At 50.9% G+C, this 26,402-nt stretch overlaps 1 protein-coding gene and 1 long non-coding RNA gene across 6 annotated transcripts in view; both read left to right on the top strand.

Annotated features, from left to right (window-relative positions):
* Positions 1-4,043, top strand: part of LOC140898275 (butyrophilin-like protein 2) — a 1,102,357-nt gene extending 1,098,314 nt beyond the window's left edge. For 3 of the 5 annotated variants that reach the window (XM_073311880.1, XM_073311882.1, XM_073311881.1), the window contains 2 exons: positions 787-819; positions 2,150-2,463. In XM_073311880.1, coding sequence (XP_073167981.1) covers positions 787-819; positions 2,150-2,379 — 263 coding nt within the window. In that variant the 3' untranslated portion in view covers positions 2,380-2,463. Of the gene's footprint in view, positions 1-707; positions 820-2,149 lie in introns of those variants that run through there. The other 2 variants (XM_073311885.1, XM_073311884.1) reach the window with 2 other exon arrangements.
* Positions 4,044-4,190: 147 nt separating this feature from the next.
* On the top strand, positions 4,191-6,986 carry LOC140897454 (uncharacterized). Its single transcript, XR_012154737.1, has 2 exons — positions 4,191-5,386; positions 6,507-6,986. It is a non-coding gene; the product is annotated as an uncharacterized lncRNA (long non-coding RNA).
* The last annotated feature ends 19,416 nt before the right edge of the window (positions 6,987-26,402 follow it).

Below are 26,402 nucleotides of genomic sequence, written 5' to 3'. Positions count from 1 at the left end.
TTTATTTCTTGGGGGAGGTTGTTTTTCTTTTTTCAATTTCGATTTTAAAAAATGTGGAATAGAGGTAAGGCTGATCAATGTCACACAGAATAAACAAAATAAGATAAGGGATTTGAAAAGAAAGGAGCTGTCAGATTTAACTTTGATCCTGACAGTACTGAGAAATAGTGCAGAAAAGAAGTGGAAAGTGGATCTTTGTCATAAAATTGAAATTAAATTGGCAATGTTTTGAAGAAAAATGTTTGTTTCTGAAAAAGGCAATTTGTCAAGAAAAACACTTTTAATTCAAAAATTAGGATTAGCTTTCAGATTTGACTTGCTGTATCTGAGTAGAACTCATGGGACTCAGTGGAGTGACTCCGATCTGTAAAGTTAAGCACGTGCAGCCATCTTTTCACGATTGCTGCACATATATGTTCTATTCTGCTCCCTCTGAAATAGATGGGAGATTTTTCACTGACCTCGGTGGGACCAGGTTCAGGCTTTTCTGACCAGGTATTTTGCATCCTAATTCTAATGTGTCCGTTGAAAAATCAGATCGTAAGTTTTTTGACAGTTGCATAGTTAATGGAACCTGACATAATACAAAAGAGTGTGTTAAAGGTGTAGCCTCTGTGAGAGAAGCACTTACACAATCTAGGTGTGTTTCTGATTCTTTATTTTATCATAAACATCTGATAGACATTATAAATCTATTTTTCCCTCAGTGTACCATTCTGTACCCTATTGAATCCTAGAGAATTTGTTCTGGGGAATTCTCATCTCTGATTATGTGGTTGGTTTCAGGCTGGAGAAAGCTTGCTGCCCCTCTGGAAAAAGGTAATTGAAGATCATACTGTATCAATGTCCATCACCTTTCATAAGAAAATGTTGCACCTTCTCCTTGATTGCAGCAGTGAGTAGTTCAGGGCAGACCTCACAAGCATCCTGTATGTTGGTGCGCATCAGGATGTGAGGCAGGTTTTATGCCTATGTCCTGCCACAGCACAATGCATCCAGATCATACACAGCTCCTCCCACTCCTCTGTCTGCATGTGCCCTGCCCCCTGAAGGGCTTTCTGAGAGCACCTCCTAGTCATTGTACAATGGAACATGACCCTGCCCAGCTGCTACCCCAGGGCCAAGGCCTGCCCTGTCTTCCCATCAATTGCCTTCCTGCTCCTGCTCATGTCTCCTCCTCACTCTTCTTCAGCCCTCACTGCCTGGGAGAGGGACAGAGCTATGCTCTGCAGACAAGGAGCAACTGAATTCTGTGTCTGGTGTCTAGATACCATGATGATGGAGATGGGAAAAGTGTTGACTAGAATTACAGCTAGAGGGGCTGGGGTAAGTGAGGAAATAAAATGTAGGGGAGGAAGATCCTGCTTCCTGCACATGAGCCAGAGCGAGCAGTGGAGGAGAGATGGGTGGGGGAGTGAAGGTGGTGGTGGGAAGGAGAGGAAGGGAAGGGAAGGGAAGGGAAGGGAAGGGAAGGGAAGGGAAGGGAAGGGAAGGGAAGGGAAGGGAAGGGAAGGGTGGGATGATGAGCAGTTTTGAAGATGATAGCAATTAACAGGAGGGTGAGTGCAGTTCCCCAGAGCAGCCGCCCTTGGGAGAAACGGGACCTGCTGCTGAGCAGTGAAATCTGAGGCATGTCAAGTCCTTGCCCCATGTGGCCTGTTGCTGTCTGAGGAAGGAGCACGTCAGAGATCCAGCATTTGGAGAGGGGAGGAGAGTGAGGAGGCCCATATCACATTGAAAGGAGGAAGCAGCTGGGAAACAAAAGGACTCATGCTGGAAATAAAGCACTTCGGGGAGGTGGGGGGGAGCTGTGTCAATATTCTTGACTTCATATAATCTGCTGTGTCCCCCCAGGGATACTAGTCCCCTCCATGGGGAGAGGTGGGGCCAGGAGGGGATAGACCCTGATTCTGAGGCCTGGCCCAGCTGATCCCTTCACTCTGTTACTGACACATCTCTGTCAGGGGAGTGACTCTCCCCTGCACTGTGCTGAGATCTCAGAGCTGCTCCCCATTCCAACCTGGTAAATTCTGGAGGAAGGCGATTCCCTAAGTCACACTCCATCTGGGGCAGATTCTGTCACTGACATGATCAAACTCTCCCGCAGGGCTGAGCTCTGCCCTTAATGCTCTGATTTTTTCTTTCCCAGAGAATGTGACTTGGATCCAGACACAGTTCATCCCCATCTTCTCCTGTCTGTGGATTGCAAAAGTGTTAAACGGCTATTCACACGGCTGGATTGCCTCGACAATCCTAAGAGATTTGAATATGAACGTTGTGTGCTGGGCTACGAGGGGTTCAACTCAGGGAGACATTACTGGGAGGTGGAGGTGGGACATGGGGGATACTGGGCTGTGGGGATCGCTAGAGAGTCTGTGAGGAGGAAAGGAGAGATCATATTTAGCACTGAGGAGGGGATCTGGGCTGTGGGCCATTGGGGGAATCAGTACCTCGCTGTCACTTCTCCTCGCTCCCCATTGGCCCTGAAGCAGGTGCCCAAGAGGATCCGGGTTTCTCTGGACTATGAAGTGGGGAAGGTGGCATTTTTTGATGCTGATAAAGGGGTACTGATATTCACTTTCCCACCGGCTTCCTTTGCTGGGGAGAAAATCCACCCTTGGCTCTGGGTCTGGGATTTGCAATCACAGCTCAGACTGTGTCCCTGAGACACAGGAAGAAATACCCCTCTGGGACACTTGTCATCAGCCAGTCTAGCCTCACACATCCTCATCCTAAGATGCTGGAGGTCTCCAATGTTTCTGCAGAGCCTTCTATAAACCTTCTATAGCCTTCTATAAACCTTCTATAGCCTTCTATAAACCTGGAAGAGGGGTGGTGTCCCTGGATTTAAGAGCCATTGAGAGCAGAGATGGAGGAAGACAAGCCAATTTCCTTGGTCCTAAGATTGTGCAGCCTGTCTGTCACTAGCCTCTGCAATCCAAGAGAACTCTAGCCACTGGTCAGGTTAGTAGCTAAGGGTGTGTCTACACTGCAGCGTGTGCTCCATCCTGCCTTGCAGGCATGTGCACACATTAGTCAAGTCCACTTGTAAAAGTCCACACTGCCGAGCTGCACATGATCCGTACTCCATACACGTGTGTTGACATGAATGCTGTAGTTTCGTGTTTGGCACTAGGATTTCTAGGGACATGGAGTGCACATTTGGCAGGCTGAAGGCAATATGGTGCCACCAACAGACCATTTGGACACCAACATAGCCAGTGCCATCCATATGGCTGTGGTCTGCTGTGCTCTGCCTAGCATCTGCAAGGAGAAAGACACTGCTGGTTGCAGTCCCATACAGACATCCAGAATGTGCACCTGTCATCCAGGGGTGCTGGAATGGGGAGTCAGGGGTCCATGGCCCCATCACTTTTAAAAATGGGGGACTATGCCCTCCAACTTTTAACAAGCCGTAAGAGCAAGCGATGCGGGGGCAGAGAGGAGTGAGCAGGGGTAGGGCCTTACGGGGCAGAGGTGGTGTGAGGGTGGGGGCTCAGGAGGAAGGGGTGATGTGGGAGCAGGGCATTGGGAAAAGGGGTAGTGGGGGAGGGCAGGGCCAGAGTTTAGGTGCCGGTGGCTCCCCACACTTTTATGGAGCTTCCATCGCTCCTGCTGTCATCACAGAGGTTGGGTCCAGGTGAACAAGGGAAACAAGGGATGGCTTACACACCTACATCCTTGCAGCACTGGGTGATGTGGAGATGTGATGAGGGACTGTAATGCTGTACATTGGCATTGTGTCTATTTCCTATGTGCTGATTTGCTCTTGGTTATTTGCTGTTGCTTTTAAAAGAATCTGATATTTTATTTAAAATCTTTGGATACAACTTCCTGACTCTTCCTTTATTTCCTGACACTCATATGCCAATGTATTGTCCAAGCCAGCCAATTCATTAACAAAACAAAATCCTGAAATAACCCAAAGACCATTGCAGGCACCATAACTTCCTGTCCACAAATAATTCTTCAGAAGTGTGCAGTGTGAAATAAAGTGCAACCCTGTGCAAAAGGACAGGTTTCAGAGTAGCAGCCATGTTAGTCTGTATTCGCAAAAAGAAAAGGAGTCCTTGTGGCACCTTAGAGACTAACCAATTTATTGGAGCATGAGCATCTGATGAAGTGAGCTGTAGCTCACGAAAGCTTATGCTCAAGTAAATTGGTTAGTCTCTAAGGTGCCACAAGTCCTCCTTTTCTTCCTGAGCGAAAGGGGACCAATAGCTAAAGTCCAAGCTCCATGGGCTCACTAATAGTGGAACTGGAAGTCAGAAGGGCACCTCCAGTTCTCCTTCCCCCTAGTCAAAATGTTGATCTTATTGAATGCTGTTTTATGGGGGTGGAATGCACATGGTACATCTGCCCATTTCACTCCATGCATTGCTCAGAGCCCACCCAACCCCAGAGTTTTCCAGTGGCTGCTGGACGTGGTAGCATGGAAGTCGGTCTGCAGGCAGTGGGGATGGTGCTGAAGGTGGTGCTGGAGCTGGTATTGAGGGCTGCAGCTATCAGGGGGTAGCCTTTAATTTTATTTAAAGTGAATTTTGCAATGTGGTATTACACCACCGTGGGTTCGGCTCTGGCAGCTACAGTTTTAAGCTTAACACAGTGAAAGTTACCTTTGCTACTTGCTTTAGATTTAGAGTTTTTAGGAACACAAAGACCAAAGGTAGTGACCACACATACATTTACCAATGCAAGGTTTATTTTATTTTATAAGTTTTATTAAAGTTATAATTACCCAAGCATACAGAAACTTTATACAGACCTCTGCACAAGTTACAAATATAGTTATACTTTCTTAAGAGTGTTAGGGATTGAATGGGTCTTTTATGGCTTGATTATTAGTAGAGGGATGGTTTCTGCTGGAGTCTTCCATAGGGAGCTCAATTTTTACATGTTGGGCATTTTTTTAAATAATGTGATTTTGTTGATACCTACATTTTGTGCATGTTTATGAAAGTGTTAACCTTTTTTTATGGGTTTGCGTTTCCTGGAAACTAAAGGGATCCCAATTTTTTTATATGTGTAAGTTTTTTTAATTTTTATGAGCATTGACACACAACCTGTATTTTGTGGTTAAGACACATGTTGGAGACAGATGTGCCTTTACAGTATTTTTATAATTTACTATTAATTTTTTGTGTGGAGGGGGTAATTTTGTGCAATATTACCACTTGGTACCTTTTTTCATAATTTTATGGCATTGCCATAAACATTTAAACATTGCCCCCCATGCAGGGAAGAAATAATCACCCCATATTACATTCTGTGTCAAGACAAGGCCAACATGTTTGAACTTTGTCATCAATCTGGTATGTTTTTATTCCATCTTCATATTACTGAGAAGCTCCTTCTAGCAACAAACCCAGACCAAAGATACAGCATGGTAAGAATTTCAGGGTTAATTCATTAAAAAATAAGTAAGTAGGCACGTAGGTAGGTTCTGGTTGGGGGTTTTGGGTAATCAGATCAGGGACCTGTTACCTGATCAAGTTTCAAGTTTCAAGAAGGAAACCTTGAAGCCCTGAGGAAGCCTTGTAGGACATTACACAATGGCATAGAAAGCAATGGAGAGAGCTAGTAAGCTACCAGGGTGGGCATTGGAAATGTGCTCATCATAGGACTCTCACTCCCTGCCTGGAGTTTCTCTGTATGAAACATTGTCAAGAATCAAATGCTCGATTTGGGGGAAATTCAGGTGAACATTAACTAGATACAGAGCTAGGATAGTCTTTGTTTCCCTCAAACAGGGTTTGGCTTCTGCCCCTGCCTTAGGGCTGCCTGACTATTCTAAGCCTTTTACCCTTTTCTGCCACGTACAATCTAGGTGTGCACTTGGAGTTCTCACTCAGATGCACGGAGAAAAGAAACGCCCAGTGGCTTATTTCTCTGCCACTTTAGACCCTGTTGCCCAAGGCTTACCCCCCTGCCAGCATCCTAGTGGACTATCCTAGTGGCAGGGCTGGACCCTGGAACGGGGGAGGGGCAGGGCTGGGAGCGTCCCGGGCAGGGGCTCCTATCGTGTGCCAGGAACTAGCTGCAAGTTCGGGCTGGGCTGGGGAGGAACAGGACCTCGTCCCCTGCATGGGCTGCTCCCAGGGCCAGATCAGAGCCACCTCCAGGAACCTCCCCCAGCAGCAGAAAGCTCCGTGGCCGCCGGCTGGGAGCCCAGCTCTGAAGGTAGCACCACTGCCAGGAGCAGTGCCGAAGTCAGGGTCGCAATACCGTGACACCCCTCCCCCAATAGCCTTGAGACCCCCCATGACTCTCTTCTGGGATGGGATCCACACAGTTACAACAGGGTGACATTTCAGATTGAAATAGCTAAAACTGTGAAATTTAAAAGACTTTTAAAAATCTCATGATCGTGAAATTTACCAAACTGGATGGGTGAATTTGGTAGGGCCCTACCCAGGAGTCTTCACAGGGGGGTAATTCACATTACAGATACACAAATGTGGATCCTCAGTTGCGCTGTTTATATCATGGCCGCTTCTTTCTGGTAGATCCATTTGAGCTCCGCGGCACACGTCTCAGACAGAACCTGGCTGCCTTTTATCCACCCGTAGCTGTTCCCATCTGCAGAGCCTGAGAAGCTGCAGAGTGAGAGAGAGTCCGTGTCACTGTGGGTCCCTGTAACAAGGAAAGGCCCAGGGGTGAGTCTTTCCTCCCCCTCCCTGTACTGGGAAGCTGGGCTCTGGTGTTGTCTTTCATCTCTAGCTTTCCTGCGGAGCGTCAGTCGAGAAGACGTCCCAGGCTGTGAGATGAGTTAGGGCAGTGGCTCTCAACCTTTCCAGACCACTGCACCCCTTTCAGGAGTCTGATTTCTCTTGCGTACCCCAAGTTTTACGTGGCTTAAAAATGACTTGCTTTGAAAATCCGACATGAAAATACAAATGTTGCCACAGCCACTATTGCTGAAAAATGGCTGACTCTCATTTTTACCATTCAATTATAAAATAAATCCATTGGAAATAAGTATTGTACTTACATGGCAGTGTATTGCATATAGAACAGTGTAAACAAGTCAGTGTCTGTCTGAAATTTTAGTTTGCACTGACTTCGCTAGTGCTTTTTATGTAGCCCGTTGTAAAACTAGGCCAATATCTAGATGAGTTGACCTACTCCTCGGAAGAGCTCTGTGTACCCCAGGGATACGTGTACCCCTGCTTGAGACCCACAGAGTTGGGGGTCTGGAGCAAGGACCATACGAGGCTGAATCCCATGGGGTGGGTGACCTGGTACTTGTTCATTGGAAGCGCCACCTTGATCTCCTGCATCTCAGCTTTCCTTTAAAAACGAAGTCTGATGGGTGAGAGGAAACCTGCACCGTGCGACCTGGGTAACGGGACAGCTTCAGGGAGCTGAGGACTTGTCCCAATGAACGGTAGGGCTGGATTCACAAGGGGACTTAAGAGGCTAATTCACCACTCCTGGCAGCGCAAGCCCGACCTTCCAGCCCCCTGCAGGCCTCGCTCTCTGTGTACAGGTTAGCGATAGACACCCCCAAAGCCTCTGAGCGTCCCTCTGGAGTGCTCAGCCCGTTCCACGGAGCACATGCAGAACTGTGACTCTAACCCCAGAGGCGCGGTCCACAGCAGCTTGTAAGATTCAATTCAGGCCAACCACTCTATTGAGAACACAGCACTTAGATATACAGAAAACAGGAATGAGTTTATTATCAAAGAACAGAGATGCAAGCGAGAGTGAATAAATACTGGAAAGTAATGGTTACATAGAAAACAAAATCCTCACACTTTCTAGAGCCGGGGTTCTCACAAATTTTTGGCAGCCTCAGCATGCGGCTCTGACAATACTTAACTAACTGTAGGAAAAACAAAAAAATAAATTACATGTGCATATTTACGTAGGGATTTTTTGCAGACTCAATAATAAATATAAGGAACAGTTGTGTCTTATCTTTACTGGACCTAAACACAGAACAAACCAGTGCTTTGCGCAGTCTTGTCTTTTTTGTTGTTCTTTTGCTTTTTTGGTCAAAGGTGGACTGCTGTACAACAATTCTGAACTAAATTTAAAAATCCTTTACATAATAGAAGTCCAAATAATAATGAAAGAAGGTATCTGCCAATATGTCCAAAATTTCTTTCACAGACAAAAAAACCCAATCAACCTAGCCCAGTAATAATAATGATAACAGTAACAACAAAATCTGAGCCGTTACTGTTGTCTTTTCAGCTTGGTTTTTGCATCATTTAACAGCTTGCGCCTCTGAAACTCACCGTGATAATTTTGTTCAACTTCCCTTGCACAAGTGCAGTATGGATGTTGCACGACATACATTTCAATTTGATGAATTTCTCTCTCACACTGCAACTTGCTCAGAAATGGAATCAGATGGCTTCAGAAACACAGTAAACTGCCTTTCCCCCTGGTGCTGAAGTGTTCATTTTTCTTTCTCTGTTTTGCTTTTCTTAGCAGAAGGTCCCAGAGGAGCCACCTGCTGTCACATTCAAGGTCATTTTCTGGCACTAGATTATTTGAAATACTTTCTGATACCCAGTCACATTTATAACTCTTTCACCTCTCCCCCCCCAGCCCCATGAACAATCGCAACCTACCCAAACACCACGCAGTGAGATGGCCCATAGCCACTTACAGAGCTACAATAACATGAGATGTAAACACAGTGGTTAGAGGTCTATAAAATCATGAGTGGTGCGGAGAAAGTGACTAAGGAAAAGCTATTTACTTGTTCCCATAACACAAGAACTAGGGGCCACCAAATGAAATTAATGGGCACCAGGTTTAAAACAAATAAAAGGAAGTTCTTCTTCACACAGCGCACAGTCAACCTCTGGAACTCCTTGCCTGGGGAGGTTGTGAAGGCGAGGTTGTGAAGGCTAGGGTTTAAAAGAGAACTGGATAAATTCATGGAAGTTAAGTCCATTAATGGCTATTAGCCAGAATGGGTAAGGAATGGTGTGCCTAGCCTCTGTTTGTCAGAGGGTGGAGATGGATGGCGGGAGAGAGATCACTTGATCATTGCCAGTTAGGTTCACTCCCTCTGGGGCGCCTGGCATTGGCCGCTGTCGGCAGACAGGATACTGGGCTGGATGGACCTTTGCTCTGACCCAGTAAGGCCGTTCTTATGTTCTTAGCGAAAGAATACACTTTGCGACTTCAAAGAAAACCACACCGATGTAGCTCAGCTCTGCCGGCATGGTACTATTTAAAAGGAACAGGCACTCTAAGTCGGGAAGACTTAGGAAACGTGGCAGCGGTGATCAGAAAATGAGCATGTGTTCACTCACGCACAAGGCATGTCTGACCCTGTAGATTTAACTGTCCAGTGCACGGTAGCCCACACCCCTGCCCTACTGAACTGAGCAGAGAAGTCAGTGACTAACAGTTGATGGCACAGGCTGTCTCCACCATCCATCTCCAGCTCAGATGCCACATGTTCTGCAGAGCTCCCTGCACCTGCAGGTGTGTAACCAACCCTAAGCTCACAGATTCCCACCTTACACAGTGAGAGCCAATGCTGCCCATTTCAACAGCCTGCCATTACAGCAGGGAGCTGGGATTCAGGGCCCATCTATATCAGAGCAATCTGCACCAGTATAATCACAGTGTTGCAGTGACATCCAGGCAAGCACCTCCTGGAGATGCGCTGGAGCAGTGCGGCTCGCTCTGGTAACTTCCTGCAGCAAACTGCACCAAGGCAAGCTCCTTTGTGCACCAGTGCAGTGCGTCTGCTTTAGCGGTTTGCACCAATTCAACTGCACGGATGTCATGACATCGGCACAGAGGATTCCTAATGCAGACAGACCTGGATTCAATCCCCTCTGCCAGCTGCTAAACCCTCCTGGGGCCCAGTGATCAGATCCCAGGGCAGTAGAGAAATCCCATCCCCGACAGTCTCCAGCACGCCCTGCGCCAGACGACGGGGGGATACAGCAGGGTTCATGTTCACCGCAAACAGACGCCCTCTGCACAAGCACACGCTGTCTGGGCAGCTCGGGGGTGTGAATGGTGCTAAGGGACCCTTCATGGCCAAGCTCAGCGATTGGGGGGTTTCCACACTGCGCTGGTGGAGGGGTCTAGACTTAATTCTACGGCTCATTTCAATAACACGGCAGCACCTGCCGCCCGGCCACAGGCGTGACCTGAAGATCCAGGAAGGCCAGGCTGGTAACCTCAGAGCAACACAGGGAAGGCAAAGGGCTCAGGGATGCGCTGCACCCTGTCCCATTGGACACCCCGGTCAGGGACTGTTTCATGGCGCATGGCAAAGGCGACTTGGGTCCAAAGTGCTCAGAGATGGGCTGGGGGGGCTAATGTCAGTCAAATCGTCCCGACACAGAGAGTGCCCACGTGCAGGGGTCTGGGAGGGAGCAGGAGGAGGGTCGGGGAGGAACATCCCCCAGGAATCCTCTGTCCAAGGGGCAGAAGCCGGACAGGCCGGGAGGAGAGAGGGACCGTGGTAGGTCACGGGGGAATGGGATGCACGGAGATCGTAGATGGAGGGGAAGGGAGCGGGGCGGAAGCTGGGAACTCACCTGCCAGAGCAATGATGGCAGCGATCAAAGCAGATGATACAACTGTCAGTGCAACCACAACTCTAGGGGTTGGACTTTTCTTGCAGTTCCAAGGAGGGTCTGAAACAGACAGACCCGTCAGGCAGGGCTGGGAGGACACGTCTCACTGACAGCACCGGGGCTGGAGCTGCCCTGGAACATGCACCGTTCTGTCGATTGCTCCTTCCCTCAGACGCTCTGGGAGGGGAGCCAAGAGGGTCAGGCAGACCCCCCCACCAAGGGCAGATGGAGGGTCCATGGCTCCCTAGAGCTACCCTGGGGCTGTTACCAAGATCCGGCTCTGGCTGGGTAGCAGGGCCTCAGAGCAGCAGCAGGGCCATGGTAAGAGCAGCAGCTGTGGGGAACTACAGACCCTCCCCCTGCTCTGGGCAGGGAGCCTGGGGGGAGGGATATGGACCTGGGGCTGCTCTCGGCCCCCCACCCCAGGCAAGTGGAGGGTCATCCACAGCTCCCTGCAACTGTCTGCACTGCAGCTGCCAGCCAGAGGTGGGGTGGGGGGACCTCAGGGGGAAGAGGAGGAGGAGGGGCGGGGCCAGTGACAAAAAGTGGGAGGGCCACGCCCCCTTCCAGCACTCCAGGCAGTCTCAGTGTCTCTCTCCAGCCTGCCCCCAGGCAGAGATGCCCCATTACCTGGGTTCCCTCCAGTCTCCAGGTGTCCATTGCCATTAACACACAACTCCTACAGCGGCTCTTCACTCTCAGCAACCCAGCTGCTGGCCCCATTGTCCCTCTCAGCGACACTCAGGCCACAGACGCTGCTGCAGGTGCTGGGCTGGGGTCGGCTCCTCTCAGTCTGAGTGGGTCCGATTTGGCAGCAGCAAAGTCGAGGCAGAGGTCCTGGCCCTGGCTCCCCGTCCCTGCTCCAGACTCTCCAGCCGATCTGAACCCGAGACAGACCAAGCAGGACAGGTCAGGGGTGGGGGAGGCCATTTGTGGTTTCTTGTTCCCTGCCCAGCAGCCCAACCCCCTGCCAGAGGTGGTGCCATGATGATTAAAATCCCTTAACTCCTATCGGCCCCTCCGCCCCCAGGGCCGCAGAGACTTGATCTCCTACAGGCCCCGCCCACCAGTGACAGGCACCCAGCTGGGGGGTGGGGGAGAAGACCCTCCTCACACACACAATCCTCCTGGAAGTAAGTGTGAGTAGGGATATCATAAGGGGACGGGGCTGGGGCTCGAAACAGCCCTGTCCCTGGCCCAGCCCCCTCCTGGCAGGGCGGGACTTGAACCAGTGTCCTGCGCTCCTCTGCCCGACCCTTCCTTTCCCTTCCCGGGGGGGCTCTCGAACCCCCCCCCCGCCCTTCGGCCCGGGGCCCGCCCCCCGAATCGCCCCCTTTTGGCCCAGAATCCACCTCCCTTCGGCCAAGAACCGGCCCCTGCCACAGCGCTGCCCTCCCCATGCGGTCCCCAGCCACCGCCCGAGCCCCCCATTTGGAGCCCCACCCCCATGCGGTTCCTAGACACCCGCCCGAGCTCCGCCCCCATTCCAGCCCCACTCTCCCTATTTGGAGCCCCGACCCCCATTCAGTCCCCAGCCCCGAGCCCTTCCCCTCCCGGCCACCGCCCCATTCGGGCCCACTGTGCCCCCTCGCCCCAGCCCGGCTGTGACTGTAACCAGCCCGCAAACCCCGCCGCGCAGAGAGCGAGCCACCGTGGAGCAGCCAGCAGCACCCACCCTCCCTCCCAAGCCCTGGGTGGCTCTTTCAGGGACCCCTGGGACCGGGAGCGTCTCACCCACAGGAATAGCGCCCAGCGGCGCAGCCGTGGGGAAGGAGGTGAGGTCCCGCGCACCAGCCAGGCCGGCTTGCAGCCGCATCCCGCCGGGTGAGTTCACAGCCACAGCACGACCTCAGCCACAGCTGAAACGCCAGTGCCCGATTTCCTCACAACAGCGGCCAATGCACATGCCCCCTGCCCTCAGCCCCGCCTCCATTTAACCCGGCTCCCCCTTCTCTATTGCATCAAACAAGGTGCACAAGTACTCCTTTTCTTTTTGCAAATACAGACTAACACGGCTGCTACTCTGAAACCTGTCATGGTGCAAGGCACTGAATTTAGCCGTATGGAGTGGAAATCTATCAGCTTCATGAAAAAACTCATACAGATACAGACAGACATCATCTTCCTTTCCAAATGCAAACAGATGGACATCATACCAAAAGGACTGAAGGTAAAAACTCCATTACAATCTACATACCACACAGACTATGCTGACAGCCTGTGCCACACGCTCTCAAAGAAACTGCGGAACCACCTGATCAACATCCTCTACAGCAAACAGGGAAAGATTAAGAATGAGCTCTCAAAGCTGGATACTCTCATAAAAAACCAACCTTCCACACAAACTTCCTCATGGCTGGACTTTACAAAAACTAGACAAGCCATTTACAACACACACTTTGCTTCTCTACAAAAGAAAAAGGACACTAAACTCTCTAAACTACTACATGCCACAAGGGGCCACAACAGTGGTTCCCTTAATCCACCCAGCAATATTGTTAATCTATCCAACTATAGTCTTAGCCCAGCAGAAGAATCTGTCCTATCTCGGGGCCTCTCCTTCTGCCCCTCCACCCCCACGAACATGATACAATTCTGTGGTGACCTAGAATCCTATTTTCAACGTCTCCCACTCAAGGAATATTTCCAAAACACCTCTGAACAACATACTAACCCACAGAGACCTTGCTACCAACACTACAAAAAGAAGGATTCTAGGTGAACTCCTCCTGAAGGTTGAAACAACAGACTGGACTTCTACAGACGTGCATGGGCTGAAATAGTGGAAAAGCAGCATCCCTTGCCCCATAACCTCAGCCGTGCAGAACACAACGCCATCCACAGCCTCAGAAACAGCTCAGACATCATAATCAAAAAGGCTGACAAAGGAGGTGCTGTTGTCATCATGAATAGGTCGGAATATGAACAAGAGGCTGCTTGGCAGCTCTCCAACACCACTTTCTACAAGCCATTACCCTCTGATCCCACTGAGGGTTACCAAAAGAAACTACAGCATTTGCTCAAGAAGCTCCCTGAAAAAGCACAAGAACAAATCAGCACAGACACACCCCTGGAACCCCGACCTGGGGTATTTTATCTGCTACCCAAGATCCTTAAACCTGGAAATCCTGGGCGCCCCATCATCTCAAGCATTGGCACCCTGACAGCGAGATTGTCTGGCTATGTAGACTCCCTCCTCAGGCCCTATGCTACCAGCACTCACAGCTATCTTCCAGACACCACTGACTTCCTGAGGAAACTACAATCCATCGGTGATCTTCCTGAAAACACCATCCTGGCCACTATGGATGTCGAAGCTCTCATCTCCAACATTCCACACAAAGATGGACTACAAGCCATCAGGAACAGTATCCCCGATAATATCACGGCAAACATGCTGGCTGAACTTTGTGACTTTGTCCTCACCCATAACTCTTTCACATTTGGGACAATGTATACCTTCAAATCAGCAGCACTGCTGTGGGTACCCGCATGGCCCCACAGTATGCCAACATTTTTATGGCTGACTTAGAACAACACTTCCTCAGCTCTCGTCCCCTAATGCCCCTACTCTACTTACGCTATATTGTTGACATCTTCATCATCTGGACCCATGGAAAAGAAGCTCCCTGGGGGCAGACAGCTGGGTGCGTTTCCCTTCCGTGTTGCTGACCTGCCCAGCTGAGCGGGGCTGCAGCCGCGGGACCCTCTCCCCGAGCCTGGCGGCTCCCAGCGGGGCAGCCCGTCCCCTCGCTGCTCCCTCTGCCTGCCCGCCGGGGTCACTCTGAGCCCGCTCCCCGGGGGGGGGGGGCCTCTGGCTCCAGGGGACATGAGCCTGGGCGAGCTGCGAGCCGGGCTCCAGGCGCCGGCTGCCCACGGAGCGATTGGGGGCTGGGGGTCTCCTCCAGCAGGTGAGGAGGGGCTGGTGTTGTGCACGGATCGGGGAGAGGGCGAGCAGGGAGGTGCCGGGTTGGGGGGGGAGAAGAGTTGGGTGGGTGCATCGATCACACTGGGGAACGCAGGGTCTATTGGGGAGGGGGCTGTGTGCTGACCAGATGGGGGAGGAGGTTCGGGTGGGGTTATTGGGGAGTGGGCTGTGCACTGACCAGATGGGAGCGGGGGCAGGTGGGGTCTATTGGGGAGGGCGCTGTGCGCTGATCAGGTGGGGGTATTGGGGATGGGGCGGGGTCTATTGGGGTGGGGGCTGTCTGCTGACCAGATGGGGGAGGGAGTCGCACGGGGTCTATTGGGGAGGGGGCTGTGCGCGGACCAGATGGAAGGAGGGTTAAGGGGGGCAAAATAGGCGGGTAACCTGCAGGAGCTGAAGTTGCCTCCCGAGACAAGAGCTCTGCTGCTGGGCAACAAATCACGAGCGCGGATCGTTTTGGGGTGGAAGGGGAAGTGATTTTTCTCTGCAGTGAGAGAAGACGTCTCCGTTGGTCCCCAGGGCAGACTTCGTTTCTTTGTCTTTTAACTGATGGGCCAAAGTGTCCTAACACCCCCTCTGAACTGCCGTCCCAGCAGCGCCGCGTGTCTCAGCCCGCCGTGTGTGGGGGGGTCTGGGGCTGACCCTCACTTGGGGTCCCAAGCAAGCACTGGGGACGAGGCGCTGAAGGACGGGATCTTACTGGAGGGCAGCTGAAGAGATTTTATTCTAGCAAAGCGCCAGCTCTCTGCCTAAAGCACCGATCTCCTGCCTGCTCTGAAATCCACCCGCTGACTTGGAGCCTTGACAGTTTGTGTGCCTCGGGGGGGGCACAGGGCCATTTGGACAAGGGATTTCTGAGATCCCCTCCTCCCCCTAACAAAACCCCCAACCAGCTAAAGTTGATCTGCTTTCCATACAGCCAAGGGTGCTCAGATCACTGCAGCAGGGTTTTAAATGCATCCGATGAAGTGAGCTGTAGCTCAGGAAAGCTTATGCTCAGATAAATTTATTAGTCTCTGAGGTGCCACAAGTCCTCCTGTTCTTTTTTTAGATGGCTGAGAGTTCTCCAGCAGAGTGCAGGGCGACCCCCAGCCCTTTGGGGGAGATCAAATGACCACGTTATGAACCACTTTGATTCTAGGTTTGCCTGCTGCTCAGCCGGTGTGAGACTCAGACGCCAAGCAGATCACACTGTGCCCGTGCAGGGAGAGAGGGGAAGGAGCTTGAAAGCTAGTTATGGGTGCCTGTCACGGGTAGGCGGGGCATGTAGCAGATCAGGTCTCTGAGGCCCTGTTTGTCAACCATTCAGTTTTCTTCAAGTTGCAAGGAGAGAGGCTTGTAGACGGCCTGGAGAAGAAATCGCTTTGCATGAGGATTCTGTCGATGTTGAAGCCGAGGGGTGTTTTCTGCAAAGGGAGGAGGTGGGAAGGAACCTGCTTTACGGCTCAGGCTCTGTCTGCACTTAAAACACGATAGAATCATAGAATCATAGAATATCAGGGTTGGAAGGGACCCCGAAGGTCATCTAGTCCAACCCCCTGCTCAAAGCAGGACCAATTTCCAGTTAAATCATCCCAGCCAGGGCTTTGTCAAGCCTGACCTTAAAAACCTCTAAGGAAGGAGATTCTACCACCTCCCTAGGTAACGCATTCCAGTGTTTCACCACCCTCTTAGTGAAAAAGTTTTTCCTAATATCCAATCTAAACCTCCCCCACTGCAACTTGAGACCATTACTCCTCGTTCTGTCATCTGCTACCATTGAGAACAGTCTAGAGCCATCCTCTTTGGAACCCCCTTTCAGGTAGTTGAAAGCAGCTATCAAATCCCCCCTCATTCTTCTCTTCTGCAGGCTAAACAATCCCAGCTCCCTCAGCCTCTCCTCATAACTCATGTGTTCCAGTCCCCTAATCATTTTTGTTGCCCTTCGCTGGACTCTCTCCAATTTATCCATATCCTTCTTGAAGTGTGGGGCCCAAAACTGGACACAATACTCCAGATGAGGCCTCACCAATGTCGAATAGAGGGGAACGATCACGTCCCTCGATCTGCTCGCTATGCCCCTACTTATACATCCCAAAATGCCATTGGCCTTCTTGGCAACAAGGGCACACTGCTGACTCATATCCAGCTTCTCGTCCACTGTCACCCCTAGGTCCTTTTCCGCAGAACTGCTGCCTAGCCATTCGGTCCCTAGTCTGTAGCTGTGCATTGGGTTCTTCCGTCCTAAGTGCAGGACCCTGCACTTATCCTTATTGAACCTCATCAGATTTCTTTTGGCCCAATCCTCCAATTTGTCTAGATAGCTGCTGCAGCCCTTTAGTACAGACACTTCCCACAGCAACGGGACTCCGAGTCCAGCGCTCTAGGCCTCGCTGCCTCCATTAGTACAGAAAAGGGTGAGAAAAATGATGAGGGACGTGGAGCAGCTTCTGTGTGAGGAGAGATTAATAAGACTGGGACTTTTCACCTTGGAAAAGAGATGACTAATGGGGGATAAGATAGAGGTGTAAAAAATCATGACTGATGTGGAGAAAGTAAATCAGGAAGTGTTGTTTACTCTTTCTCATAACACAAGAACCAGGGGTCACCCAATGAAATTAATAGGCAGCGGGTTTAAAAGAAACAAAAGGAAGTATTTCTTCACACAATGGAGAGTCAACCTGTGGAACTCCTTGCCAGAGGATGTTGTGAAGGCCAAGACTATAACAGGGTTCAAAAAAGAACTAGATAATTTCATGGAGGACAGGTCCCTCAACTGCTATTAGCTAGCATGGGCAGGGATGGTTTCCCTAGTCTATATTTTCAAGAAGCTGGGAATGGGTGACAGGGGATGGATCACTTGATTACCAGAGCTCCTGTGATTCTGGGTTGTTTTTTTTTTAAATCTCTCCACAATTTTGGTTGCAATTGAAACTTCTAGTTAAAGCGATCAGTGTGGGGGGAGGGCGGGGGCTGGACTCTCTGTTGCCTTGCACTTTGTTTGTGTCACCTTTACACTGATGCAAAGTGAGCATGAAATACCAAAAGAACTGCAGACACTAGTGTAAATGACACACACCAGGATCAGGGTATGGCTGGATTGGGGCCCAGAACTCTTCCCTCACCCACCCATCACGGCACAAGGAGTTTGATCCTGGGCCTCATGCCAACTGCCCATAAGGGGCAGCTTAGAAATTCTTCGGTTGCACAAAGCTGGTGTGTCTCCCTATGTCACCTGCCGCCTCCCAATCTTTAGTCTGGGGACTTGGTGTGGTAGCAAAGAGAGTGTGGTGCATAATGCTGGCTCAGAACTGCTGCCACGACAGCCAGTGTAACTTAGAGCAGCCTCAACGGTGCTCTACGTTTTATGTCAGGTGCTATTTCAGGCACCAGCCAGCCGAATCTTGGGGGAACAAAAGGGTGACTTCAAGCCCCCTTTTCTCATCCCTCTCTGCTGAGCCAAGTGAAAACTTGGCACTGCTGAGAATTCAGACCCAGGCATAAGGCAATGGAGAACGCCAATCTTTCTTCTGCTGTGAAGAGTTGGTAAAACTCAAAGCCCAGATGGCACCGTTATTAAGCCCATTATTTTTTTCTCTTTGCTATTTAAAAATAATGAGATGCAAAACCAATATGAGTGCAGCAGTAATGTTGTGCGGTTCGGACACACAAGTTAAGTTTCCTATGACAACACGAACTTGATCAACTTGCATGTGTGGAGCATATTTTTCCTCTTCCTGTTGTTCTTGTTGTATTTCAAAATTTACCACCCAGGGTTCTTTGTGGCATGTAATGCGGCTTGTATTAAAAACGCCACAAACGCAAACTTACAGGAATGGGCCAGAACTTGACAGCTTACAGGAGTGGCCGCTACAGGGATCGGGGCTGATTTTAGAGGGCACAATTTTCAAAAGCACCAAAGTGACTTAAGTGGACTTGGAAATTTTACCTCTAGTCTTCCTTATGAATTAATTTTTTATTTTATTTTTTTTTAAAGGGAGCTGTAGCCTGTTTTCCACAGGGTCAGTCTGAGTTCAAGCCAATGCCGTAGGGCATTTCAGGCTGCTGTCCTGTCTGGTCCAGCCCAGCGACAATATCTGATGCTTCCAGGAAAAGCAAGAACCGCTGTAACATACATGGCTAGTTTTACCATGCTGTAAATGCAGGTGGGGAATTCATTACTGACCTCCGTGGCATTCAGACTATGTCCTGAAGCATGGGATTGGGCCAGAGGGACAGCTAGCGCTGGACACAGTGTCTAGGGTCTCAGAGTGGGAAGTTCCTTGGAGAATTCCACTGGGTGGGAGACTCAGCTGTGAAGGGAGGGGGCGAGCAGGAGCATCTCATAAACCCAAGATTGGAATAACTGAAGTAATGTTCCTTTTACATGGAGCCTCAGCTCTCTGGAACCTCTGCAAATGCTTTAGCCACGTGTTTAACTCCATCCATAGGAGTAGCCTTGGATCGCAGTGGGAGGGCTCAGGTGCGTAAGTGTTTGCAGGATGGGCGCTCAGGGCAGTCCCTGACGCCAGGGCAAAGTGGATGTGAAGTGCCACTGTCTGGATTTGGGAGCCTGCCTGCACACCAAATTCACTAGGTGGTGGGTGCATGACTGCAAGGCGCTGGGCTGGGGAAAATCAGCCCCGGGTGGTTATTTTGAGAAGAAAACCAGAGCCATTTCTGGGGTCTTTCAGCTTCTAATGCCCTTTCCCTTCTGCAACTGGATTTAAGCCTATGATAAAATCCTTCTCAATGCCAAGTCAGTGTCATAAATCACTGGAGTGGGTGCAGGAATCAGTAGGCGACGTTCTCTGGCCTGGGTTATGCCAGGGCTCAGACTAAATTATTCTTCCCAAAACTTTTAAAAGCTGAGACCCCTCCTCAAGGCAAAGAAACCAATCGTGCCCCTCACCTGTCAGCAATGTGCTAGCGACCCCACCCCCCATTTTCATGGATACATCTTCAAACCCCACCCTTCCCACCACGGCTAGCCTTTCCCCAGGCTTCAGAAGACGCTGGAGGAGATGATCCTAACCGTTCCCTCTAACCTTAAGAGCTGAGGGACCCCATCCTGGAGCATCTTAAAAATCACGGTTCGCAGACTCTGTAACGGGGCTGCTTTGCCGGGCTCACCTTTCTCCCTCCGTCAGGTTGGCCAATGGGGATAATGAGCCTGGAGATCTCATTCCCGCTGTTCTGAGTGGTGCCCATGTGCACACGACCCAACTCAGCTCTTCCTGTATCCCAGGAATGTCTTCATCTTCTGGGATCCTCATGGCAGCAGTGGGATGATTTAACGAAGTCCCTTAGTCATGGGGCCTTTCTCTCTCTTTTGTTTCAGAGCCAGTGTCCTGGAATCGTCTCCTGGTGCGTGGAGTGGTGGCAGCGGTGGGGGTGCTAGTCTTACTGTACCGATGTGGGTTTTGGAAAGGAAGAGGGAAAGTGTTTGCCTACTTGCGACTCGTCTTCAGGAAGCTGCTGACTCATCCCTCCCCGCAGCCTGGAAGTCGGCAGGATTCCCAGGAATCTGAGCTCCCCGCAGTGTGTGACAGGGACAGGGACCAGGCCCAGGGAACCAGAAACAGGAATCGAAACTCAGCCCTGGATAATGGGGAAGGAGACCTGTTTGCGAATTCGTATCCGGTCTGCTGAATTGTTCACGTCCAGACCCTCCCCACAGTTCTTAAAAAGTCGAAGCATTTCGTTTAGACGCTTTCCAAACAAACCATTTTGATTTTTCAGTTTGAAACATTTTTTTGTTTAAAAATGTCCTTCAATTTTATTTTAAAGATTCAAAAAGTTACAACCCTTGAAATGTTCCTGGGTCTTTTTTTTTTTTTTTAAAGCTTTTTGGTTCATCAAAAATTTGGAAAAATGTTAGTTTTGTTCAACCTGAAACCGTTTTTTTTCCAACTCTTTTTTGGAATTGCCAGCTACCAAAAAATTCTGTTTGCCCAGCTCGAGGGGCAGGTGAGGATTTTGGCGGTTATATTGTGGGTCTCTAAGTCTCCTTGTTGCTCAAAGTTTTCTTACTGCAACAAATTAATTTGGGATGAGGGCAGGATGGGCAAAAGCTTCCTAAAAGTGTGTGTGGGGGGGCTGCTGGCACCCAAACTGTGGCCCAGCCCCTGTGCCACCCCTTCTCCTCGAGGTCCTGCCCCCTCAAACCGCTCCTTTCCCTGAGGCCCCCCCTCACACCGCCTTTTTCCCTGAGCTCCCACTTCATGCCGCCCCTTGCCCCCAAAACACTGCCCCCGCTCACTCCCTTCTCTCCCCCATCATCCAGTCGCTCACACTTATGGCCAGTAAAAAGTGGTGGGCCCTGGTCTCCCCTGTTCCGGGACCCCTAGATGAGAGTGGGAGAGGATGAAGAACTCATTTCAAATATAACTCCCCCCCACCTTAAAACAGCACAATTTGCCAGCAACAGCAAAACATGCACCTAACCAACCCGGGCCAGTCACACTGTGTTGTGTGTGACATTCCCGTCCTGGGGCGGTTTATGTCTTGGAGAATGTGAACCCTGCAGGCCTGGGTGTTTCTCTGCGTAATGTGACCTCAGTGCTCCTGATGAGAGCCGTTGTTTGTAAAAGTTTCAGTAGCGGACATATTTATCATTCATGTACATACAGACATTTATCATTCATGGACATACAGACAGACATAGCGAGGGTGGAGAGGTTCATGAAAGTTGAAGAAGAAACCACTCTCCCCCCCCATATTCTTCAAACTTATTTGGAAATGTTTTTAATGATCAAATTTTTGTTTCATTTTGGTGGGAAAAACTCCACATTCTCTCTCAAGTGGGCAGAGAAATCCAAAATGTTTTTTTTAAAGAGGTAACTTTTTTCAAATGATCAATGTAATCCAAAGTGGCATTTTTAGTTCAAAGGTTGCATTGTCAGTGTAAAACCCTTTTGAACCAGCTCTGTTACTGTATAAGAAGATGAGTTTATTTTTCATGATGCATTGTTTGGGCCAGGTTCCAAGTGGCATTTCAGTTTTTGCACAGCTCTTCTCTTCTTGCATCTGCACCTCTCATAACCTGTGGCCTTAATCTTGGGCCTGGAAACACTTACGTTCATGTTTAACTTTAATTACTGCTGTGAATAATTCCATTTCAATGGGACAACTCTGAGGTCGGGTTTACGCTACAGCCCTATATCGGTGTAACTATGTCGTTTATTTAATTTTCTTTCTTTTATATGTGAAAGTTCTTGAGAGGTTAAAGCAGGTAAAATACATGAACAGGTTCGGACAGTCCGAGTTTGTCAGTGCAAAGTGACAGCAGAGATGTGGTATCTGCTAGTTTTCCATAAGTCTCTCAGGGTTACCCAGGATAACTTTGGGGATCTCAGTCTTGCATCGGGAATGTTCCCTGAAAGTGTCCAAACAGTTTAGAGCTACAGAACCATTTCCTGGATCCATTCTTATAGCTGTCTTCCCCGGAAAGCAGTCTGGCAAGAGTTCCTGTCAGCTCATTGCTAAGTTATCTGTCAAAACAGTAGAGTTTTCACGTGCCTAAGTAGCCCCTGGAATCAGGGTGAAATTATCCTCCCTGCCACCACCAAAATTGGAAATGGTGCCCCGTGCTACCGTGCTTCCCCCATAGGAACTGCATGAACAGGAAACTCTGCAAGTTCTCTGCATGCCTCTGCAAGTGACCCCCATGCCTCTCCATTTCCTTGGCCACATGTATCCTGTCCCCATGCCGGCGGTGAATCCAGAAAAAGAGGGAAAGAGCTCACCACTGCGACCACCTGAGGGCGGTGTTGGGTTGAGATCAGCTGGTCAAAGCAGGCAGTAGGGACAGAATCTGAGACTTGAAGCTCCTTGAGTGACCTCTGCCCTTTCTAGACCTGCCCTTCAATCAGACACAGTGATTGTAAAGTTGAATGTGATAGTAACTAGACCCATTTGAAACCCTTCACCACACAAGACAAAGCCCGTAGGATTCATCATGAACTATTTATTTCTCCTCCCCTGGCTCCCTGCAGCCACCAGCCACCTTGAAGCTTTCTCTCGTCTCTCCCAGGCTGGGCTCACTTGATTGCAGGAGATCAGCGGAGGGTCCAGCTTTGCTCTTTCGCTTCCATTCTTCACGTCTTTGGGTGGCTGCATTGGCAACTGAGCAGCCTAATGGAAACACTGAGTCCTCTGTCTCGGCAGGCAGGCCCAGCCGCCAAAGCCAAAGACTCCCTGAGAACAGGGGGAGGTTCGCCTGAACTCTCAGGAGTGGAGGCTGGGCCCATAGGGTAGGGTTACCATATTTGAACTTTCAAAAAAGAGGACACTCCGAGGGTGGGGGGGGAGTGGTAGCCCTGCCACCTATCTACTCCCTCCCACTTCCTGCCCCCTGACTGCCCCCCACACAACCGCCAACCCATCCAACCCCCCCTGCTCCTTGTCCCCTGATCGCCCCCTCCCAGGACCCTGCCCTTTATTTAAGTCTTCCTTCTCCCTGTCTCCAACTGCCCCCTCCTTAGACCCCTCCACCCTAACTGCCCCCCTAGAACTCCAGCCCCTACCTGTCCCCTGAGTGCCCTGCCCCCTATCCGCACTCCCACCCCCTGACAGACCCCTGGCTCTCCCACACCCATCCAACCACTCCCTGTCCCCTTACTGCCCCCGCAGAACCCCCAACCCATCCAATCCTCCTGCTCCCTGACCCTGACTCCCCTGCATACCTCCGCCCTGTCCAACCCCCCCGCTCCCTGTCCCTTGACTCCCCCAACCCCTCTTCATATGCCCACCCCCTGACAGGCTCCCTCCAGAACCCCTCATCCATCCAACCCCTCCTGCTCCCTGTCCACTGACTGTCCCTTGGGACCCCATGCCCCTTCTCCAGCCCCCCCGGCCCCCGTACCCTGCTGCTCAGAGCAGTGTGTCTGGGGTGCGGAGCCAGACACAGTGCCGTGCTCCCCCACAGAGTGCGCAGCTCCCCCTCCGCCCCCAGAGTGCTGCATTGGGAGGGAAATCCCGGCCCTTTGGAGAGTTTTACCAATTCCTCCCTGAGGGCAATTTAAAACCCAAAAAGCCGGACATGTCCGGGAAACTCCGGACGCATGGTAACCCGACCACAGGGACTCCAGGATCTGCAGCTGCTGCCACCTTTATGGTGAATCCTTGGACTCATCACCAAACAGCTCTTCCCCTTTCTGCAGCCTGGCCCCATGGTCTGACCGTGCAGGAGAACAGAAACCCTTTGGGACAGCAGGAGAGTCTTCTCAATGCTGCACTCTTTGCATGGCTTCCCGCGGTCATCGTGAAACACGACTACCCTGCCCCCAGGAGTCTCTCAAGGAGCTGCCGGCGCAGTCACTGGGCACCCACTCGTAATGCTCTCGGGCAGTGGCATTGCAGAGGGAGCTGAGCAGACCGTCCCTTCTGTGACTTCCTGAATTGCTGCCAGGACGGATTCTCCTCTGCGCTAGGGAGAGTCCCCGAGGACAAGCAGCTGTGGTGGGGGAGGGGGCAAGACAAACACTCCCCATGAGCCCTTGACTAGCAGGTAAGCAGGACTCTGGGAGCCAAGGCATCGGTGTGTCTTGCTGGGAGAGCAGAGCTGGAGAGCAGAAAAGGGCATTGGAGGAATTGTAGAAAAGTCATTGTCATGGCCGGGTCATGGGCAGCCAGACCTAGTGGTCAGAGGCAGAGTCCACACTCACAAGACAGGAGTCGAGAGTCAGCTGGGTCAGGACACTGGAACAGCAGAAGCAAAAGACCAAATTGTGTTCAGAATCTCAAGTCAGGTGAGTCACCCTGAGTCCAGATGCCAGAAAATCAAGCCTGGGGAGTGGGAGCAGGAACAGCCAACACACGGTCCAGAGCCGGGGAGGATCTCGGCTGTTCAGACAGCTTCTTCTTCCTGCTGCTGGTTTAAGGAGGTCCCGGGGGCCGATTAGCTGCTCTGGGACTCTGCCAATAGGAGCCTCAAACTGGGTCTGGACTTCGTCAGTCCTAGGTAAGCAGTTTTTCGTAGGCTTCCAGGTGGCGTGCTGGAGGGTGGCTGCTCCCAGGAACCCTGCAGACCCGGGTTAATGACCCAGGGGTCAGGACAGTGAGTGATCTCTCCCTGCTCAAACCTCCTGCACGAAACAGTCTCCAGGGTCCTGGGCGCATCATCTGAGAAGAAAAAAACACAGTCATGAGGACAAATAGGCTATGGAACAGGAGCCCCCTCTTTCTTGCAACAGCCCCAAGTGCCCAGAAGAGTGGACGGTTCTTACCTCCAGGAGATGCCTGGGATCTTCCATCTAAGCCTCAATGGGACCCTGTTGCTTGGTCTGACAGAAGGAGATCATCTGTCCCCACTGCTCCCTGCGCTGGGCTGGCTGCAGCACACATCTGTGTAAGAGGCTGGGCCAGAGAGATGTTACAATCAGGGTCCAGGCACCCCAGAAGGATAACAGAGGGTCTGAAACCAGAAGACGAAGCAATCAAATCAGCGGATTCGACAGAGACGTTTTCTACCCTACAGGGACATCAAAGAAGGTCTGTTAGGAAAGCTGAGATGTTAGTCTGGAAACTGCTAAGGCAAAGATTGTGACTTGTTAAGATTCAGTTTTAGTCACTACAAAGTGTGTTGTGTTTTGTTTCTCTCTTTGAAATTTGTCTCTTTCTCTTGCTTAGTATCACTTAAATCTCTTCTTTGTTACTATACTTCCCAAACCACCTCAGTGTTGTGTGTTCGAGTGAAGTGTGATTCTCCAGCCTACCCAACAGGCTGAGCTGTGCCCTGTCTCTCTGAAGGTAGCGAATAATTTCTGAGCGGTGCTGGGCCCAGAGTCCAAGGGCAGTTTACCAGACATCTTGTGGGAAGCCCAAAGAGACCAAAGGAGCAGGAGAGATTCCGGCCCCACTGACCCATGGGAAATTCCCACAGAAGAGCCTACTCAGGGCTCTAGACACGGCCACTTTGGGTGTGTACCAGAGTTCACTCACCGCTAGATGCTGGCCAGGCCTCATGTCATTGCTTTCTCGCTGGGCTAGCAACCCCGCTCATACTCACTCTTGCAGTTTGTTGGCTGGGAACTCAGCCCTCCAACCAGGTGACTGTCCTTTACTCCACTCCTTCCTGGGTCGTGCTCTTTGCAAACAAAGTCCCAAAATGTCTTGAACAGAAACAAGGCCTTCCACCCTTGTGGGGAGTTCTTCCTCAGCCTGATTTCGGTTCGGGTTGCCCTTCTTGGGTTTCTATGGTCTTCTATGTCCCCTTCCTTAGGGACGGTGAGAGAAGCCAGTCCTACCCTGGACTCCAGGGTTTGGCCCAAGGCCATCTCCTGAACAGCTCGCTCTGCTTCTGGACTTTTGCTGCTGTTTTCCCTTGTTTCCTCTCAGGTGGGGCTCACTTGATCATCAATTTGGCCTAGCCCCAGGATAGGCAGCCATAGGCCAGGCCACCCTGTTAGATACCCTCCTCCTTCAAATCCGGTCCAGCCCGGCTGACAGGTTTGCTGAGGGGATGGTGAAACCCCATTGCTGATCAGAAGGAGGTCAGAGTCTGTTCCCTACGAGCTGAAGGTCCGTTTGTCCTGCTGCGGCAAGTGGAGCTGGAGAGCGGAGATGTTAGGTGAAAGAGACAGCATGATGGAGTTGGAGACTGAGGGACAGGAGCCTCCTCCCAGAAACGCTCCCAGGAGAAGAGGTTTGAGGAGGAGTTCTCTGGGGAGCCTCCTGCTTGGAAAAAAACAAGGGTGGCACACTGATGAAGATGTCTCTGTCCCAGGGATGGGGGAAGCTCCCAGCCAGGCTATGCAGCAGGGATCCCATTTCTCCCCCAAGAAACCCATTTTGCCCAAAGAAGTCAATGGCTCTTACCTCCAAGAGGGAGTGGGCTCTTCCCTCTAGGCCTCTTTGAGAACTACTACTGCTTGGCTTCCTAGGACAAGGGACCTGTCCCCACTGCTCCCTGAGGTGCTTCAGCTTCTGAC

This window comes from Lepidochelys kempii, chromosome 14 (assembly GCF_965140265.1).
Source record: "Lepidochelys kempii isolate rLepKem1 chromosome 14, rLepKem1.hap2, whole genome shotgun sequence".
NCBI lineage: Eukaryota > Metazoa > Chordata > Testudines > Cheloniidae > Lepidochelys > Lepidochelys kempii.
This window is presented reverse-complemented; position numbering and strand designations above follow the sequence as displayed.